The 22,470-nt window shown below is 47.1% G+C and overlaps 1 protein-coding gene across 3 annotated transcripts in view; it reads left to right on the top strand.

The window, feature by feature from the left end:
* rgs3a (regulator of G protein signaling 3a) overlaps window positions 1-22,470 on the top strand; it is a gene marked incomplete at its 5' end in the record, with an annotated part of 137,914 nt that overhangs the window by 79,092 nt on the left and 36,352 nt on the right. For 2 of the 3 annotated variants that reach the window (XM_080018317.1, XM_080018316.1), the window contains one exon: window positions 15,183-16,214. In XM_080018317.1, the coding sequence (XP_079874443.1) occupies window positions 15,183-16,214 (1,032 nt within the window). Of the gene's footprint in view, window positions 1-3,120; window positions 3,284-15,182; window positions 16,215-22,470 lie in introns of those variants that run through there. The other variant, XM_080018318.1, reaches the window with a different exon arrangement.

The following is a 22,470-nucleotide window of genomic DNA, read 5'->3' on the forward strand; positions in this document are numbered from 1 at the left end:
CACCATAAAAGACGAGAGGGTTTGGGGATTGACGCTTTTGTGATCGCGTTCGATCTCGTCGTCTCTTCCTGTGACCGACCAGAAGGGGATTCAGCACGCTTCACACTATATCGTCTGACCGATCGGCCGCCTAAAGTGGGTTTAACCGACAGGGGGGGTCACGTGACCCGATCATCTCGGACAACTCACCGGTCAACTTTTTTCATTCGCTTGGGATGGAACGGATATCGCCGTGAGAAAAGGCCTCGGATGGTCCCAAACGTTCGTATTTTTGGACCTCGCTCAATTAAACGGGACGTAAGGAGCGCTCTGCCGAAGGGCTTCCCCGTCGCTTGCCTGCATCCTCCGACGAGCGCCAACGCTCTTCCTTCTGTCTTGCTGTACTTTTCCTTTGCGTCCTCGTTCAGTGGGTCCAGGGGCTTGGTACGCTGCCCTCTTTTCCTCCTTGTTTCTCCACACACACGCACGCACATGCACACACACACACACACACACACACTCTCCCGCTCCTCCCTTTTTCACGCACAGCCCCCACTCTCTCCCCGCTTCTGCATTCTTTTTTTCTGCACTTCTATTTGTGAAGTTTTGCCAGCGCAGCGTCTTCTCCTTCTTTGTCCGCGTGAACCAGAACTCTGAATGAGAGACTGAGCCATACAAAAGAGCGTTGTGTGAAATGGGTCCAAATCACCTCCAGTAGGTCATATGAACAGACGACAGGATCGATTATAATTACGAAAACCATCAATCCCCAAACCGTCTATCACTTCATCCATCCATCCATCCATCATTTTCCATCCTTCCGGTTGTGTCATTTTATCTGAGAGTAAAAGAGGACCTCACTCTTTGTTTCACACCCACCTCTGTCTCTCTCTCTGTCTCTCTCTCACGAACAATCTTTTTCACTTTCCATTTTTCTCTATCCCCCCACATCGCCATCCACATACGCGTACGCACACACACACACACACACACACACACACACACACACACACACACACACACACACACACACACACACACAGGAATGCATGCATGAACACAAACACGTGCGCAGACCAGTGATTGTACTCCGTGTGACTTGCTATGGGAGCAATTGCTCTGCGTCTCCTTAAATGTTAATGTTATTTCCCTTGATGGAACCGCAATTTTATGCGGTGCATTATGCACTGCATTTTTGCTCGGCCCTTAACTATTCACAAACGTATTATGTAATAGCAAATATCCACAGGACTATACACCAATCAGCCACAACATTAAAACCAGTGACAGGTGAAGTGAATAACATCGCTCATTCTGTTCCAGTGGCACCTGTCAAGGGGTGGGATATATTAGGCAGCAAGTGAACAGTCAGTTCTTGAAGTCGATGTGTTGGAAGCAGGAAAAATGGTCGACTCATTGATGCGCGTGGGGAGCGAAGGCTAGCCCGTCTGGTCCGATCCCACTGCAGCACAAATTGCTGAAAAAGTTAATACTGCTTTGATAGAAAGGTGTCAGAACACTCAGTGCATCACAGCTTGCGGCGCATGGGGCTGTGTAGCTGCAGAGCGGTCGGAGGGCCCCATGCTGACCTCCGTCCACCGCCGAAAGCGCCTACAATGGGCAGGTGAGCGTCCGAACTGGACCACGGAGCGATGGAAGAAGGTGGCCTGCTCTGATGAATCACGTTTTCTTCTACATCATGCGGACGGGCGGGGTTAGGGTCCGATCCGATGGAGCATCTGTGGGATGTGCTGGAGCAACGAGCCCGATCCATGGGGGCCCCACCTCACAACTTCCATGACTTAAAGTATCTGCTGCTAACGTCTTGGTGCAGATACCGCAGGACACCTTCGGAGGTCTTGTGGAGTTCCATGCCTCCACGGGTCAGAGCTGTTTTGGCGGCACGAGGGGGAGCTACACAATATAAGTGGTTATTGGCGGTGGTTTTAATGTTGTGACTGATCTGTGTTTATCCACCGACTAATCGGTGTATATGAGCAAAACACACACGAGCCGTCACATGCCTACACCTCTAAACTCAGCCTGACCTGCACTGAGACAGAAAAACAGGCGCTAAGTTTTCAGCACACCAGATGAAGGTCATTTACAGATTGCTTTGTCCCCTGTGAGTGACTAACAAGCTATTGAAACTATCAACAATAACAGAAAGGGTTTTCAAGCACCATCCTTCCTAAATCTCTTCGCCACGATGGAAAGACTGACAGCACACACTAAATGGTTCCTTTGGTGAATACTACTTTCATATGTTCCTGAGATTGGACAAAAATGAGGTGTAAAGCCTGACGGATATTGAAAAAGGATCGTTTTTCGGCTGGCCAAAGCGGTCGACGGCGCTTAAAGTACTTTTCAAAAACCCGTCCGAGATGTTTTTGAAGGAAGCCGACGGGAACGATATTTCGGCGCCCGGGTCTCCGGGTTTTTTATTGTTTTACGAGGCGTGAACCATGTGGCTCCTTGGAACCCGCGCTCCCCTTGATAGGGTTTGTTTCAGCGCTTTGATTCACGGCGCAGCACACTTCTAAAAATAGCAGGGCGAGAGGGATAAGAGGGGAGGGAGAGAGGGACACTGATTCGCTCCCCGAAGAGTTGGTATGCCTTCTTCCCCTCCATCCGCATCCCCCACCGGCCCCTCCTTGGCCCGCGGTCTCCACTTTTTTACGTCCCTGCGCTCGTTTCTTCGCGGACTAATCCGCCTCTCCCGCTCTCATCTCGCTCCTCATCCTCCGCCCTCCCTCCCTCCCGCCAAAACCTGTCTTTCCCCTTTATCTCGCTTCCTTCCTTTCCCTTCTCTCTCTCTCTCTCTCTCTTCTCTCTCGCTCACTCGTTCCCTTCCTCCCACGTACATTGACACACACACACACACACACACACACACACACACACACACACACACACACACACACACACACACACACACACACACAATCACATCGTCCAATTGAGGCAGAGCTGAGACTGCAGAACAGACGGAGCACGGGGGTTGATTGGGGGGTGGAGCGGTTGGGTTGGGGTGAGGGGGCGGTGTGTTTGGGGGCGGGGGGGGGGGGGGCAGAAGCGCGAAACAGATTCAGGGAGGAGGGAAAAAAAAAAAAAAAAAAAAAAAAAGGAACGAAAAAGACACATACGGTCACGCCGGATTCTCGCCCCCTTTGACGGACGGCGTTCGCTGGATGATGGTGCGTTTGTCCCCCGTCCCCCGGCGCCCCGGGACGCGCCCGGCCGTCTAGGCGCTCGCACTTTGGCACGCAGGCGCCACCTGTGCGTCCAGATGCCCGTGTCCAAGGTAAGGTGTCTTTTTTTTTAAATGTGATGCCAAGGTCCTCGCGGCGGGGGATCAAAGTTATGCCGTGCGCGCGGCGGGGCTTATTTCTGTCTCGTTTTTGCGGGCACACGCTGCCCGAAATGTGACCCGGTGAATTACTTCTGGCGAGGTCGTTTTTGTGCTGTTAACTGGGCGAGTGGTGTCCTTGGGCGGGCTTTCGGCTCGTTCGGTGAGGTGGAAAGGAGGTGTGTGTGTGTGTGAGGACCCGTCTCCGAATTTTTGCCTGTGTAGACGTGCACCACAATGGGTCGTCACTAACCAGGTGCATTTACTCGAACCTCACTTTGATGTCAGTACTAGAGTGTGTGTGTGTGTGTGTGTGTGTGTGTGTGTGTGTGTGTGTGTGTGTGTGTGTTTTACTTTACTTGTGAGGACCGACTGATTTAGAAGTGCACCAGAAACATACTCGGACCTCACTTTGATACCAGTAGAAGAACGTGTGTGTGTGTGTGTGTGTGTGTGTGTGTGTGTGTGTGTGTGTGTGTGTGCGTGCACGTGCGCGCGTGTGTGTGTTGTACTTTACTTGTGAGGACCGACTGATTTAGAAGTGCACCAGAAATATACTCGGACCTCACTTTGATACCAGTAGAGGAACGTGTGTGTGTGTGTGTGTGTGTGTTTGTGTGTTTGTGTGTTTGTGTGTGTGTGTGTGTGTGTGTGTGTGTGTGTGTGTGTGTGTGTGTGTGTGTGTGTGTGTGTGTGTTTTACTTCACTTGTGAGGACCGACTGATTAAGAAGTGCACCAGAAACATACTCGGACCTCACTTTGATGCCAGTAGAAGAACGTGTGTGTGTGTGTGTTTGTGTGTGCGTGTGTGTGTATGAAGTGTCTAGCCGTTTAACCCCTTCACTGCCAAAATGCAGGATGCCATACAGCGTTAGAAATGGGATCGTTTTACTGATTTTACTTTTATTTTTTTTTTTTTTGGTTAAGAAAAAACAGTTACCGTAAACTTTTTAGAACTTTCTCACATCGACACGGTTTTGTGGTTTGTTTATTAGAAGCGGAAGAAGAGGGTGATTTGTGCGTTCGCCCCTTGTCATTTCTCTGTTACGAGGCCCACGCTCGCGCTGACGGCTGTTGTGAATTTAACACATAGAGTCACTTTGTTGCTTTGGATCAATGGGTTGTTGTTGCGGCTCGTCGCTCCGCCTCAACGCTGTCTTGTCTGGTCGCTGCAGATTCGCTCGACTCGCACGCACACGCACGCACGCACACACACACACGCACACACAAACACACTCGCTCTCTGAAATATCTGTGTTCTAATGGCCATGACAGTGAGATAGTCGCCTCAGTGTGTATACGCATATTTGCTGCCTGCACGTGTGTATGCATTGTTTCTGTGTTTTCTTCTCGCCGATTTTGTGAACCTGACGGATGTGTTGGCAGCGGGACTTTCAATGCCAAGCGTAATTAAGGTCTGCCTGTGTGTGTGTGTGTGTGTGTGCGTGCGTGCGTGTGAGTGTGATGGAGGCTAATGGCTTTGTGTGTCCTCTGGGACCTGGCAGCGGCTCCTTAATGTCTTTACGAAGGAATGGGGAGCGGGAGAGGGGAGGGGTCAGCACATGCATGTACAACAGGGCCCTGCGTGTACATGTGCACACGCACGCACGCACAAACACACGAAGTTAGGCATCACAATAAAAGATAGCAACATGTAGCTTACTCACTGTTGTCAACAGTGGAGAAAACACACACACACACACACACACACACACACACACACACACACACACACACACACACACACACACTACACACACGCAGAGTCACTTTCCTTATTTAATTTGCGAACGCTCTTCCTCTTTCTTTATCTCTATCTCTGTCCCTCCCTCCCTCGCTCCCTCCCTCCGTCCCTCCCCCCTCTCTCTTAACATCTCCCTCTCTCTCTCTCTCTCTCTCTCTCTCTCTCCTTCTGGCTTGTTTATGCTGCTTGGGAGTGTACTGTACCTTCTCAACCTCTTGGGCATTCTCGCTTCCCCTCTCTTTCTCCCTCTCCCTCTCTCTCCCTCTCTCTTCCCCTCTCTTACCATCTGTTTGCACAGCCTGATTGGCCTAGTCCTTACTGTCAGACACAGAGAGTCACACACAGCACCAAAGCCGCCAGCGCTCAAACCCCGGTTCGTCAGGGGAAGTAGGCCACTTTTACGGGGATGTGTGGAGCCGACTCTCTGCTCAGAGGTTTGTAACCGGGACCGCTTCCTCTCGCCAGGTGAGCCGCAGATCGTTCACCGCTTTTTATTTCTACCTTTTTTTTTTTTTGTCGTCGTTTTGTTTTGTTTGTTCGTTTTTTTTTTTCTTTCCGGACATTATACCGGGCGCCCGCATGCAGATTCTTTCATATAAGTAGCCGAGGCGATTGCATTTCCCGAGGGGGTGTTTTGCAGGGCTGTTTATTGTTTTGCTGTTGTTACGTAGGGAGTGGTTTGGTCACATGGGGGAGAGAAGAGAGAGAGAGAGAGAGAGAGAGAGAGAGAGAGAGAAAATAAAAAAACAGACATTAAAGAAGAATAATCTTGAACTCTTGCCACGACTGTTTTCGAGCGGATCTGGGTGTTTCCGAGCGTTTCTGGGACTTTACGCCTTACTTTGGCGATTATATATTTGGTTTGTTTCTTTCTGCTTTGTTTTCAAATCTTTCTTTCTTCTCAATTTTCTTTCTGTCTGTCTTTCCTTTTATCATTCTTTCTTTTTTTCTTTCTCTCTTTCTTCATTGTGCTCTATCCTTAATGGGTTTTCTTCTCACCCTTTTTTCTTTCTTTCGTTCTTTCGTTCTTTCGTTCTTTCTTTCTTTCTTTCTTTCCTTCTTTCCCTCCTTCTTCCTTTCTTTTCTTTCTCTCTTTCGTTCTGCTCAGTACCCAATTCTTCTTCATCTTTTGGAGGAAACGCAATTGCACAAACCTTCTTAATAATGCTGACAACTTCACGTCCCCATTGTATCTGTCATCTGTCAGTGTGATCCGCCTGATGGAAGAGGGGGCGGGGAGAGGGACGGAGGGATGGAGATAGCGATAGACGGGATGAACGAGAGAGGCTGGACGGTACAGGGAGGAAGAGACAGGGGAGAGAGTGGAGAGAGAGAGAGAGAGAGAGGGAGAGAGAAGGTGAGGCTGGGAAATGATGAAGACACAGGCTCAAGCCAAACCGCAGCCGGTCTCCGTGAGTGAGGGAGGGAGAAGGAAAGAGGGATGACGGAGGGGACGAGAGGGGAGGAACGACACACACAGACATACACACGCACACACACACACACACACACACACACACACACACACACACACAGACACACACACACACACCACAGGGGAGAGAGGCTTTATTTTTTTTCTCCTCGTCAGGGGAATTGTCAGATCATGCCCTCAGTGCGGAGAGAGAGAGAGGAGGGGACAACGCGGTGGAAAGAGCGTTCCGCATGCGTCTCTGTGCATTGAGATTCTCTGTCTGGTGTGTGTGTGTGTGTGTGTGTGTGTGTGTGTGTGTGTGTGTGTGTGTGTGTGTGTGTGTGTGTGTGTGTGTGTGTGTGTGTGTGTGTGTGTGCGCATTAATAATTGATTGTTCTGTTTGGATGTAATAGGAGAAGCTGTCTTTAAATAGCATTAATTAATTTAATAATTTCTTTCCTTCCCGTCCCTTTCCCTTCCTTGGCTTTCATTCGCTTTCTTTTCTTTCATTTCACTTCCTTCCCATTTCTGTTCCTTTCCTTCCTCGACCCTTCCTTGCCTTTCTTTCCTTTCATCTCATTTCCTTCTTTCTTCTTTCTCCATTCCTTTTGTTTCCATTCCTCTCCATTTCTTTCATTCCTTTCCTTTCTATACCCTTCCTTTCTGTTTCCTTCCTTTCATTTCCTTTCCTTTCCCCGTTCTCTCCTTTCTTTCCTTGCCTTTTTTACCATGCTGTTCCTTTCCTTTCCCATTCATTCATTTCCTTTCCATTCCTTCTTTCCAATTCCTTTCCATTCCTGCCCTTTTCTTTCAGTTCCATTCTTTTCCTTTCATTTTATTTATTTCCCACTACTTTCTTTTTCCTTCCTTTTCTTTCCTTCCATTTGATTTCCTTGCCATTCCATCCCTTTACTTTTCATTCCTTCGTTCCAATTTCTTTCATTTCCTTTCCTCCCAAACCCCTTCCTTTTCACTCCTTTCCCTTTCCTTTCCTGAATTTCACTTCGTTCCCATTTTATTCCTGTCCTTTCCTTTTATTTCCATTCCTTTCATTTTCTTTCTCTGCTCAACTTCTGTCATCCTTCCCTCTTTCTATTCCTTGATCAATAATAGGCAGCCGACGCCCCATGTTTCCCCTCACAAACACACACACACGCACGTGCCCACACAGGCGCACACACACACACACACACACACACACACACACACACACACACACACACACACACACACACACACACACACACACACACACACACACAATACAGTTTATGTATAATATTATTTTTGTATATATGTTGTGGAAAGTTATAATGTGCAAGTAGCTAAGTACATTTTTCAGGTATCGGTACTTAAGTATATAATTAGTATATAATTATACTCGCGATTGTGGCGCCTCCCCTTGCGGCTGCCTGCACAGGCACCTTGTGTCGATTACACACATTTTGGTATTTTTTAGTATTTTTAGAGCTTATAGAGCTTATTCTGCGTAATCACCGGGTGTCATGACATTTCACTGCATATATGTATGACCGTATGTATATGTATGTGACAAATAATCTCTTGAACTTCAACTTGAACAAACACACACACACACACACACGCACAGACACTCTTTGTGTCGCATGCGCACATACACACACACACACACACACATACACACACACACACACACACACACACACACACACACACACACACACACATTCCTACCCCCTGTCCAGTCTAATTCAGTGGTCACATTGTCTTAAGCTGGTTGTCGTCAGAGAGCCGTAGCCACGTCAGTGACATTTTCATGGTGAACCCCCGGCTCGTACCGTAAAGGTCTCTTTATAGGGTCCCTCTGACCCCCCCGTACACTTTACAAATGAAATGTCCCCATCGACTCAAACCCAACGTGATTTAGCTTTTCCATTAGTCTGTCGTCTGCTTCAATACCGACACAATCTTATCAAGCCGGCTGAATGCAAACAAGCCACACACACGCACACACACACACACACACACACACACACACACACACACACACACACACACACACACACACACACACACACACACACACATACAAGGCTTTTTCCTCACACGTTGGTCTGAACTACAATATTAATGGAAATGGGCTTTTTCATAATAAATCGCAGCGGATTTCCTCCAGGTTTTACTTGTTGTCACATACTCCTGCAGGATATTGCGCTGCCATATTGCTCATTTAATATTGTTGCCATATCTCATCCCCATGACCCTTTTTTTTTTCATTATCGTCATTTTTTTTTTAGCTTGCCCTCGTGATCTTCACCCTAACTCTACGGGGTAAATATATTGTATGATCCTGTATTCCTTTTATTTCAATCTTTCTCCGTGAACACGCAGCTTGTGAATCTGAAAAAACAAAAAGAAATTATATATACAGTATATTTAAATAATGATACAATTTTCGGGTCTAGAAGAATCTCCTCCGTGCCATTTTATGTGACTCCGTTAATGGGATGTGCTTTTATTGGCGCCAATGGTCTGCTTTCACCATTTGTCATATTTTGGCTTGGTCACAACACAGGGACTTCAGAGATAAATGGCTATTATCTCCTGATTCCCCTCTTTGTCTGAACGAGGCCAAGGAGAAGAGTGCATGACAGGACATGTAATGAGTCCACTCACAGATTCATCTTCTGTGTAGTTTGCTGCTTAAAAGGTATTGATATTATAGCATCTTGCACAATGTATGGTGCACACATAAACACACACACACGCACACACGCACACACACACACACAGGCATTTTACCATTCACTCTTCTATATAGACTTCCATTTTTGTCTTTCACTCTTTTTTCCCCCCATAAAAACATGTGGGGACACAGTCACATTACCGCTAATACAGATAATCAGCTCATTGGCTTCCACTGGGGCGTTGGCCAAAGTGCCCCATGGTCTTATTATTATCAATCCAATGATGTTGTCTGGTAGGGCATGAACCAAATATGATACAGAAAATGCGCCAACCTTGTAAAATAACACTCCTTACAAGGTGCAGTTTGTAGAATTTACGGAAAGCACTTGTCAGAAATGGAATATAGTATTCATAAGTATGTTTTAATTTGTGTATAATCCCATGAAAATAAGAATCGTTGTCTTGGTGTATTGGTTTTATCTACATAGGGAGCGGGTACGCTTCCACGGAGGCCGCCGTGTTGCGCCGCTGCTACAAAACCAAACACTGGCTCTAGAGGGGGCCCTTCACTTTTTCGCAAGGCCACTGTCTCTTCCGCGGAGGCCGCCATGTTGCGGCATCATAGGGGGAGGGGTATTCAATTGGCTGCGATCTGCAACCTCACCACGAGATGTCACTAAATTCCACACGCTGCACCTTTAACAAGAACATGTCTGGTTGGGATACAATTTGTCCATGACAAGGACTAGTATTATTATTATTAGGTAGTTAATAGGTACTAGTAACAGTGCTTAATAGGGAGATGTGAATCCGAATTTTAGCACTGAAAGGAAATGGTTGAGGAAATGGCTTCATTGTGGACCGCGCTGTACAACAAACGGAGTCACTTGGGAGTGAAGGATATCCATATAACTCCATATGACAACTTGTCTTTTCTTAAAGGAAGGAGCTTTTCTACAGCTTGAACAGATTCGTACCTGTTTATTGCAATCTAACGTCGTAGTTTGGTACACAAACAGGCCCGCAATTGATTATCGGGACACTGCACACATTCAGACACGTTTCAGCTTCATTTAAGCTGCAGTTTGGTCTGGTTTTTCAGGGGCTTTTCGGAGCCCTGTCGTCGCCTTTCTTTGGACAACGTCAGCGCTTGAAGAAGGGATCTGAAGTCGGCTGGTGCGGGTTATAGACCGTCTGGAGGGTTGCGTCACCAGGACCCCATCCCAACACACCTACCGTTATGACTACCATATTATTGTATGGGGCAGAGGCCGAATGAGTGGAAAGAAGAAGAAAAAGAGAGCATTAGCTTTTGTTCTCCGGTATAACTGTAACCGCGAAGCTAATTACGTTTCGCTGGATTTATCGAGGGTGGGGCTGGACTTGGCAAATGCTATGGTGGATACATTAGAGCCATGACATCAGTATAAGTAGAGTCCGGGGAAGGAAGGACATTGGCTTTTGATGTCCTTTAATTAAATATCTTCAGTATGGGGAACGGGAAGAGTGAACTAAAGATGAAAAATTGCGTCTCTTAATCGAGTGGAGCGAGGATAGAGTTTGGCCACAACGGAGTTCATGGTTTCTCTGCCTGGGAGAAGAATCCCCAGAACACAAGGCCTCGGGGAGAGGCTGCTTATTGCCACGGCAACGATGAGGGCAGAGCGGCGGGGTTGGTGGAGGTGACGCCGAACATGAATCTGAGTCTCTACCTCTGAACGGATACGTTATTTCGGGGTTCTGGCTTCTTCCATTTTTCTTTTATCAAACCAAAGTGAGCAAGTGTTGAGTGAGCTGTTCGTCGGTATATAAAAAGAAATGGTCACGTGACCTGTGTTTGACCAATCCGCATTCACGACACTGGAGCGGCGACTACGCCCTAATGGCTCCTATTCCCCCTGTACCTGCTCACTTGTGGGGACTTTTTTTGGGACCTTAATTCCTCCTGAAGAAGAAGGTCCAAGTTTCGAAGTACCGAACACTGAGTTCCCGGTTCTTCAAATGGCGCCTTTCTGATGCTTATTAATTGACCTGATTTTCCTACTTATTTCTCCCTCCATCGACGGTGTTTCCTCATCTATGGAGCACTCTTCCCCTTCCCTCCTTCCCTCCCTCCCTCCCTCCTTCCCTCCTTCCTTCCTTCCTTCCTTCCTCCCTTCCCTCCGCTCTTCTCTTCACCCCTTCCTCCTTTCAATTGAACTTTGGCGTTGTTAATTGAATCTGTGGCTGGAGCACAGCCAAAACAGATGCATACTCGACAAATAAACGAAATAAAGACTTTTTGGTTCAGTGAAAGTGACAAAGCAGAGAAATATGATCATATTGGAAAAAAAAGAAAATAAATAATTAGGTTGTTATTTCATCTATATGTGTAGCAGATCCGCCTGCCCCACGCCACCTGAGTGGCGTTGTCAGGGCCCTCGGGCACAGAGACACAGATGATGGGGTAGACACACCAGTTTACTGTATAGAGTGGGCCAGGTGGAACAAGCCCAGGAGCAGATGGACAACATGTCATGACCATGGCTCCTCTCCTGAGAGTGCCACTACCGTTGCCATGGAAGGGTGTACTTGGTCTGCAACAATGTTTAGGAGGTGCTACGTGTCAAAGCAACATCCACATGAATGCCAGGAGCCAAGGTTTCCCGGCAGAACATTTCCCAGAGCATCACACTGCCTCCGTCGGCTTGCCTTCTTCCCATAGTGCATCCTGTTGCCATAGTGCCATCGCTTCCCCAGGTAAACGCACACCCGGCCATCCACATGATGTAAAAGAAAACGTGCTTCATCAGACCAGGCCACCTTCTTTTATTGCTCCATGGTCCAGTTCTATTACGTGCCCATTGTTGACGCTTTTTGCGGTGGACAGGGGTCCGCATGGACACTCTGAGCGCTCTGCAGCTACACAGCCCCATACGCAGCAAGCTGTGACGCACTGTGTGTTCTGACACCTTTCCATCATAGCAGCATTAACCTTTTCACCAATTTGTGCTACAGACGCTCTTCTGTGGGATCAGATCAGACAGGCTAGACTTCACACAAGCGCATCAGTGAGCCTTGGGCGCCCATGGCCCTGTCACCCACATCCCACCCCTTGACAGGTGCCATTGGAACGAGATGAGCAATGTTATTCACTTCACCTTCACCTCTCCGTGTTTTTTTTATATTCAGAATTCAGAATGAATATTTCATATTCAGTTCAGAAAAACATACGTTAAGTGCTAACCACAATTTCACAATTTAGGTTTTTGTGTGTGTGTTTGTGTGTGTGTGTGTGTGTGTGTGTGTGTGTGTGTGTGTGTGTGTGTGTGTGTGTGTGTGCGTGCGTGTGTGGTTGCGCACGCTAAGTAATAGATAGCGACGTAAGCACTGTGAGGGGAAACAAGTGTATCTAACAGGACAGGTGGCTCCATTGTGTCTCAAGCTATATCTTCAGCGGTCAGGAGTGTTTAGAGGCCGTGGCACTGAATCAAACAGGGGATGACAGGAAGACGGAGCGAGGGTCAGGGCAGGGGGAGACGGAGGGAGATAGAGAGAGGGGGGGGGGCAGGGTCGAGGTGGAGGATGGATGGAAGGGTCGTCTTGCAGGAGAAAGAGAGAGAGGGAGGGAAGGAAGGAGAAAAAGAGATAGCTTTACACGCCCCATAAACGGTGTTATGGATAGAAATAAAGCAACCTGTATCCATCGAATGCACAATTTTTCAGGACCACTTAGGCTCATGACTAGAAAAGGGCTGAAAGGAAAGACTCGAGTTTGGTAAAAGGCACAAAATATATATATATATATATATATATATATATATTTGTGTGTCACTGTGGTCTTGTGGTCCTAGCACTGCTCTAGTCAGTTTGTCGAGGGACACCAGAAGGTTAAGAGGGATCTGGACCCGTCTCAGGAGAGTTGTGCGTAGATAGAGAACCAACAGCGTGTTCGGACTGAAGCCGGTTACCTGCACTATGGGGCGGTTTGGCGGACACAGACTGGGCCTAATCTTAGACTAAATCACACTTTTTATCTGGACTAACCGACATTCTCAGTTTAAAAGCCCTAGTCTTGGTTGAAGAGGAAGGAAGATTAGAGCTAATCTAGGTCGAAGTGAAGACCTAAATTAAACCTGGCCAGGGTTAAAGGGTGTGGACCTCCAGGTGGACCAGGTCGATCTGGACTCCCGGCGAAACCTGGCCAGGGTTAATGGGTGTGGACTTCAAGGTGGACCAGGTCGATCTAAGCCAACTAAGCCACGTCTCAGAAGGGTGTTTTTTAAATTTGGGGTTTCATTTAAACAGGATTGTTATGGTCCTGATTTAGATCCAACTCGGTTTGCGAAACCACCCCCGATAGGTGTCACTTACAAGACCTGCTGTGGATCACATGTAGGTTAGAGGGACTTTTGTCGACAGGCTTGAGGACTTTTGTCATCCATGTATCGTAATCACAGAGACAATGAAATTGCACCGCTGTTCCGTTCGTTTGTCAACTAACCGCACCTATTTTTATGTCATAACATGGAATTTGATTGAACTTTTTAAATTACTGAATAAAAAAAACAACTTTTTTTTTAACAATAATTTAATTCATTATTTAATACCTAATTTTGATTTGTCACTAGAGGAGAGGGATGGATGGAGTCAGAAAAGGGAAACTTACTCGTGAAAATGTCGGTGAACCAGTTTGGGATTCCTCCATCATCCAGGTCTCCATCAGTGTCCCTGTGATGCTGAGTTTTGCCTTTTCGTGCAGTATGTACATTATAATAGTAATATCAGCTGAATAAAACACCGTATTGCAGGTAGGGTCATATTGCAGAGGGTCAAGGGGAAAGGCAGAGGACGGCAGTTTGGTGTGTGTGGGTGTGCGTGCGTGCGTGCATGCGTGTGTGAGGGACCTCAAATCCTTCCAAGCCATCTATTGTTTGACACATAACAATATTTCATGCATATCGCAGGCAGGGTTGACGTTGCGTTAAGGTCATAACACGGTACTCGCCATCGTGTCAATACTATCAATAATAACTATCGGAAAACACGACAATTATCAACATCATTCTTAAATGAACAATTCCAATATGGTGGCTTTCTAAAAGAAACAAAAAACGGTTTATTTGCATCACCTCGTGGGTACAAATGGGTTAATAACCCAAACCCTAACCCTCTCCTGTTACATTAAACTACACAGCTTTTCCAATATTCACATTTCAAATTGTTTATTTAGATCAGCACTGGAGATCCTTCCGCTCTTGCCACCTTTCCGCCTCACAAACACATTCATATGGACACACACACACGCGCACACACACACACGCACACACACACACACACACACACACGCACACACACACACACGCACACACGCGCGCACAAACACAAACACACACACACACACACACACACACACACACACACACACACACACACACACACACACACACACACACTCACAGATTTAATAACATTGTTACAGATTGCTGTCGATAGCAGGTCTTGTTTGCAATACAGAGGAACGCTGATGGCGGCAGTCTGTTGCAGGAGAAAGTGCTACTTATGCATTCTGGCCCCCTCTGCCTCCACCCCCACCTCCACCCCTGCGTACCTGCAAGGGGATTGCGTGCTCCTGCTCGAGGATGCGTGTGTGAGCTTAGGGAGCGACTAAAAGGAGATCTATTGCCACTAAAGCAAAGTCATTATTCTCTTGCAGTGTGATCAATAAAAAAAAATATTGATTGTTATTATCCCTCTTTAATATCAACTTAAAAAAGGTTTATTGAGCAATATGCCATTGTTACCGCTGAGGACAGAAGAATGGATGCAAGGCCCTATTACAATTCTTGCTCACTGAGAAGTTAAATCCACCTTATTAATGGACCCATTTTAAATCAAACTCCAAAATATAGGTTGCAAAGTCTTTACGGCATCAACTTTCAAGGAGTTTACAATTTTTGAAGCAGCGGTTCTTCAATGTGCAGTGTGAGTGTGTGAATTGCAAACTAACCTCTATCTTCTCCCTTTTTGTCTCTGTGCCCACCTGCAGATGTTGGAGCCTAAGGTGGATGTCCCCTCGTGCGAGCTGGGCGGCGGCGTAGTGGGCGACCTCAGAGTCATGGGCGGCCTCCATCTCCCGCCCCGCGGTTCGGAGGGCGAGGAGAGCAGCCTCTACCCCTCCAGCCCCTCGGAGCCCCCCACCCTGGGAAGCCCCCACCCCTCGGAGCCGCTCAGCCCGCTGGAGGAGATCTACACGCCCCTGGGCGGCTCGGCGGAGAGGCACAAGGTGCCCCCCACGCCGCCACCGTCCACCGAGGGCGAGGACTGCAAGAGCATGGAGAGCTCCGAGATGGAGATCTGGAGGGAGGGGAAGGACGAGGAGGAAGACGAGGACGAGAAGAGCGGTTTGGGCGGAGGAGAGGAAGCCTTGGGGGGAGGAGAGGGCGGAGGGGAGACCGAGGGAGAGGGGGACGAAGAGGGGCAGAGGGAGGCGGGAGAGCTGAACCTCAACCTGGTCGCGTTGACCACGGACGAGGACAACGCCTCCGAGCCGCCCGACACCAACGCGCCGCCGTCCTCCTCCTCCTCGTCCTTCGTCATCCCCGAGCTCCGCCTGGACCGCTCCTTCAGCGCCGACGCCCTCTCCTCGCCCAACACCGACGGGGAGGAGTACGAGGAGGAGGAGGAGGAGGAGGAGGAGGACGAAGAGTCCGAGGAAGAAGAAGAGGAGGAGGAGGAGGAGGAGGAGGAGGAGGAGGAGGACGACAGCGACGACGTCTACCTCCAGCGCAGCGACAGCAAGAGGCGCAGCATGGTGGAGGGCGCCACCTGCGAGAAACACGGCGGCGGGGGGCTCAGCGTGCAGAACTCCCTGCGCCGCCGCACGCACAGTGAGGGCAGCCTGCTGCAGGACCCGCGCGCGTCCTGCTTCACCTCCGACAACGCCATCAACTGCCTGGAGGCCGGCGGGGCGGGGCGCAAGGGCGGCTGGACGCTGCCCTCGCCCAAGACCCTGAAGAAGGAGCTGACCAAGAACGGGGGCTCCATGCATCAGCTCTGCATGCTCTTCTCTGGCCGCAAGGTGAGCACGCACGCACGCACACACACACACACACACAAACCAGAAAGTCGGGTTTTGTGTTGACTATACACTGTAACTACTCTGAGAATTGTTGTGGTTCGTTAGAAAAAGTTGCCCTCATTAAGTTTGTGGGATGCCCAAAATAGGCAAAAAGTCTAGTTTTCTGTTTACTATTCACTTTAACTACTCAAGTGGAATTTTTGTGGCTAGTTTCATCAAAGAAAAAGTTGTCCCCATTACATTTTTTTAAGATAGCTAAACTATTCTCACTCACCCACTCACACACACACACACACACACACACGTGTGCGCACACACACACACACACACACACACACACACACACACACACACACACACACACACACACACACACACACACGCGCACAGCCAGTGACTGTCTATATCGGGACTCCCCGGCTCTCTCTCCCTCTCCCTCTCTCTCTGTCTCTCTCTCTCTCTATCTCTCACATGAGAACTCATGACCACGCACGCTGCGTCACATGTAAACTGTCTTCCTCGGATTATGTGTCTCTTAGGTATTCGATGGAGAAAGCTCGCATTGTTTCGGAGAGTTCCCATGATTGACGACGGATTAAGCGCCGGGAAGGCCGCGCCGCACGCTGTGTCAAAAAAAAAAAAAAAACCAAAAAAAAAAAAACCCCACATGACTGGCAGAGGTCGCACGAGGGTGTCGCGGTCGTGCCGGAACCGCCGGTTTCAGAGCCCGTCATGTCCGTCACGCGCTGACACGGATGTACAGTTTGCCTGAGGTCACGTCAGATATGAAGTCGTTCACTTTCATGCTTTCCCCATCATGGTCACACGAAAACACATCTCCAGTTGTTTGTTATCGGGTAGCGGCCCAAACGCATCAACTGTCTTGTCCGACCCGGGTCATTGCACTGGGAACGCCCCTCTCGCACTGGTTTCTACTGGGAGAGGGACACCTAGTGGACAGAATGAGGAAGCGCACAAAGGACATGGACGCATTTCACTGCATTGTTTTGCTCTCCACCAATTAATGCCGGTGGTCTTCAACAAGGTTCCAGGTTTCCACCTACTTTTCCCAAGGGACACCTTATAAACTTAACAACGTATCAACTTATTTGCAACCATTTCTGGTGGGTGACATCCACTTGAACAACTGAAGAACTGCAGAGTACAAAAGGTCAACGACGATTTAGAACCTCTCCGCCTGTAGGCCACATTAGGCGACGTCTTCTCCGAAATCTCCAAAATCACCTTCCCTCTCTAATACGTTTTATATATCATTACTGTTGTGCAAAAGGCATATCAGTTTTTTTAATTGTTATCACAATTAACATTGTTCTTATTAATCCACAAGGCTTACTTTTTTTTTGTGTGTACTCGAGGGGTGACTTACTAATTTGTAGTTCTGGTTGTAATTTTGTCATTGTCCACTAGGGGGAAGCATGCGTTCTATTCTGTTGACCATTCGTCACAGAGCTATGAAAACTTAAATGGTCCTCACATACAGTACCTCTGCTTATTTCACATTTTCCAGGGACCATTAAGCTAATAATATACGATATTAAATATTAACACCTGAAAAGTAAAGGTATGGTTTTCATTTGGAACACACCTTCATTGACACGACTGGTCAACTCCAAATTTCTATATCCAATCAATATCAATATGATCAGGTCAGTTTTGCGAGTATTGGAAAGACAAGTCAATAGCCAGAATAAGACAGATTCATATAAGTGCAATTTCTGAAGTGAACTCACCATGACACAGACATTAACAGAAACAATCTGGGGTTTTTTTTTCAGTCTGCATACAAAGTAAATTAAGGAGTGATTCATCCTTGCCGACATAAGAGCACCCGTGCCCTTTATTCATCCTTGCGCCAATCAAGCCGTGCACGGGGCAGCCTTAAATGGCAGTGTGTGTTTTTGTGTGTGTGTCTGTGTGTGTGTGTGTGTGTGTGTGTGTGTGTGTGTGTGTGTGTGTGTGTGTGTGTGTGTGTGTGTGTGTGTGTCTGTGTGTGCGCGTGTGCGTGTGTGTGTGTGTGTGTGTGTGTGAGCAGGGGAGGAATGCAGCAGCCGACCTGCAGCGTATTGGTCTTGGCAGATTAAAGGGTAATTGTACTACCTATTGGCGTCATCATGCGCCTTTGTTTCCACTATTTAAAATGATCTTCTGACCTTCAAACCCCCCAAACCCCTCATAAATCACATCACATCTCTGAACCACGGCGTGCAATGACCTCGAAAATATCATGGTTCTTAAAGAACACTGTGGAACAAATGTGGATCCTGTTATTACTATTATTCACATAATAAGTAGCTCTCTAGTTCTATCCGTCTGTCTGTCTGTCTGTCTGTCTGTCTGTCTGTCTGTCTATCTGTCTGTCTATATCTGTCTATCACCCATCCATCCATCCCTGGCTGTTGGTCTATTCGAAATGAATCTTTAGACTTTAGAGAAGGAACATTATTTCCAAAATGTCATCATTTTACCTCAACATGAATGATGATATGATATGATATATCACATGACATTCATCACAACGTATAGATTCTTTGCGGGTCAATTCGGCTGTTGCAGTAGCAAGGAGAGGCGCCGCGGTGAGGTCACATTTTTGGTTGTTCAAGGAGGACGAGAAGCAGATCGCGATTCACTGCGGAGCCGCCTCGGCCACGGCGAGGCTCCGGGGATGAATTTTCCAGGAAGTGAGTTGAGATGAATCCCCCGCGCCGCAGCCTAGAATCCAGGCTTAGTCCAGGGGACGGAGCCCCGGCCGGGGACCCGCCCCAAGTGGACGAAAGAGTAAGGGCACCCCCGAAAAAGAAGAGTGCGCCGCTGGGCCACGTCAGACAGATGCAGACACCTCCCGACTTCCGTTGCCTGCGTTGAAGTATCGCTGCATGTAACTGTACAGTATCACATCCTTTTTATGCCTTCCAAAAATTGGTTAATGACTCACATGTTTAAGCCGGCGTCTATTTATACCTCGGGATGATTTAAGAGAAGCGGAAAGCCAAGAAAATATAGTTTGAAAGGCGGCTTAGTCTGGACAGATCGGTGCCACTAGACCGGGGCCGCTGCCGTTTGTCACCGCCGCTGATAATGTCGAGGCGGCGAACGCGGCGGTTTTGGGAGCCTCGGCCGACGCGGCGGTCGTCTCTAAATTCCGTTGATGTGTCACGTCACGTGAGGCCCTGTGTGGAAAATGAAGACCCGACGCGTCCGACGGGGGTTTTTCACGGCGGCGATTTATAAACCAAACAAAGTCGTGCGTCGCTCCGCCGGCGCAAACACCGGAGACGGTTGACATCGCCGTTGACGCGGTTTCGGGACTGACTGGCGCGAGAAAATTAAATAGGGCTTTATTATACTGTATGTTTTAAGTGCTAATTTAACATGACTAATTACATTGAATGAAATATGTTCATCTCAAAGTTCTCACCCTGATAGGGTATTAGTTTATGTTTAAAATATATATATTATTTTTTATTTTTTTATTTTTGTTTTTATTTTTTCATCATTTGTTTTTATTCTTTTTTTTTTTTCATGAGCTGTGCACCTCTCTGCCCCTGAGTGGATGGACCGGTTTACTTTAAACTGTGTTAGTTTGCATATGACACATTTTTTTTGTTTTTTTTACTTTTTGGGAGTAGGTCATAACTTCCTTGAAATCTGAGGGTGGGGAGCAAAAAGAGGTTTGAACAGCACTGGTGTAGCCACACGATGAAGCCGATGAGGTGATACATGGGAGTAGAATTGCCTCAAAATGTGACGAAGATAAACAATGACAAGCCGCTGATGCGGCGGACGTAAAAATGCTCTGGATCCGTCGCGCAGTTCGGGAATAAATGCAGAGTGACGAACAATCGTCTATTCACCAGATGTTTTCAGTCTCCCTATCAAAGACCGCTCCCAGTCAATTTTTAACGTTCCGCTCTCTCTGGCTTAATTTCTCTCCAAATGGAAATTGGGGCCGTGGTTTGGTAATTGAACGTCACGCATTAACGAACAAAGTTCTCACCAACTCGCACCAATAACGCAGAGAGGGAAATGGAACACAGCGACCGCTCAAATGGAAGTTTGAGGGGGGGGGGGATTTTTCTCCTCAACCCACAAAACAAGTTTATATAAAGTGCACCAACCACCAGCAGGGTTCTCAACACACTTTACACTAAAAGCAAACATTAGAAGGATAGACAAAAGGAAAAGAGTAACATATACGGTATAAATATCGGGTGTAAAATGCATATAAACGGTTCTGACGCATCTCTCCCATGCTCACATAACTTAAGTTTACAGATATAATATAAGCACAATAAAAAAAAAGCAACACTATTGAAACTTTAGCGATCATCAACACCACAATGGTGTTTACTCTGAGGAAAACCAAATAGTCTTGCATCTGATGAGTGCAGCGTACAGTATGCTTGGTTGATGGATAGAATAGAATGGAAGACCTCTACAATCAGCTCTGCAGGGAGGCCAGGGTAGGTGTAATGTGATAAAATTTTAATTTTTTTTCACGTTTAAGTATAAGTACAGAAGAGGAAAGAAGGCGAAGAAATTGTCAAATTTCATATCGAGTGGGCCAACTTGGATAATGGCTGGTCACTTTTTGCCAAGTACCAGTTGAGCAAAAGCATGACTTTTGGTGTTAAAAATTAGTTATTTGTCAAAAATGTATGGCAGTGACTGTGGAAATCATGTATTGCACCAAGGGCTGCCATGGAAAAACAGTAAACAGCTCAAAAAAACTATTACTCATGAGTAATTTCCAGCAGCCCTATGGTAGACTGGAGGACTGAATAGAGGATTTAATCTTCAGAAATCAACCAAATGGATTTTTCGATAAATCAAAGACAAGGCTAGTGAGGGACACTGCAGAATGAATGGACGGAACAATTTATCTCACTGAATCCCGAGTCGAAACCCCGAAAAGAAGAGTTCACGCGCTATATTTTTCTGTCATCTTTCCGTGGCCTACATAAATAGGCCTGTATGCCTGTGCAATCTCCACCTGCCTCCACCCGATAATAATAAAATCTCAGGGCCAGAACTTCACCGCCAACCCCCTGCTCCCGTTTTAGGCCACGATCTGTAACCAAAGCACAGACTCACCGAGGCGTCCGACAAATGGAGAAGCTGTGATGACATTTCCGGCTGCGGCAAGATGTAAACGTGGCGTAATCCCCCATGAACGAATGTCCCCGCGGCTCACACATTGCCCCCTACGCATGGCGGCGTGGGGGTGAACTAGGCAGTCTGTCAACCAGGAAACCACTATGTCACCGCCCCGCCTCACTGGCTACCGCTGGGACCCGAATCAACACCAGTATAACCGACACCTCGCAACATGGGCAAAATCCCTCAGCTTTTGAATGAACGACTGTTTGGTGACATCATCAGAGAGCATGACGTTAATTTCCATAGTGAGGCTGATTATATGCAACCATAGTGTATTTCTGTCGACCCAAATCCAGCGGATGCTGTAAACCTCTTCATTTGCTATTAATAACGAGATGAGAATAGATGTCTTCTTTGGTCAACCACAAAGCAAAAAGGGAGAAACTTCCCACAAGACTTGTTGAATCCCTGGATTCATTATTGGATATTATTATTTGTATTATGATTATTGTTTATTATGATTATTATGATTATTATGATTATGATTATTATTATTATTATTATTATTTGCATTATTATTAGTAGTATTCACGTATTTTTATTATTGTTGTTTGTATTATTCATAAGAATAATGATATCAATATGAATAATATTGATAATAATAATAATCTTATGTTAGATAAGTTCAAGTTCAAGAGATAATTTTTCACATACATATGCATAGAGTCATACATATATGCAGTGGAATGTTGTGACACCCGGTGATTACGCAGAGAGTATATAAAAGATATAAGAGAGAAATGCAAAAGACAGACGGCTACTAACCGAGAGATCCTCCGAGGATCATCCTTTTTATGCAGTTTCCCTTCACACACATGCCGATCCTTTCCATTTTCCCGTCCCTCCTCCTTCCCTTCCTCAGCTTATCTCTCTCACGTTTCGTTTGTCGCAATCGTTTAAAATCGGAATAAATATTGGTTGCCATGTCCCGACCTACCAAACATTTTGGACACGATTTTGATGTGTTTACTGCTGTTTACATTCTTGTGTTGTGTATCACACCAACAAGATGCACTGCGGCATGCAACCGCTGCATGCATTTAGGTGTGTGTGTGTGTGTGTGTGCGCGCGTGCGTGC

Source organism: Zeus faber (assembly GCF_960531495.2).
Source record: "Zeus faber genome assembly, chromosome: 17".
Classification (NCBI taxonomy): domain Eukaryota; kingdom Metazoa; phylum Chordata; class Actinopteri; order Zeiformes; family Zeidae; genus Zeus; species Zeus faber.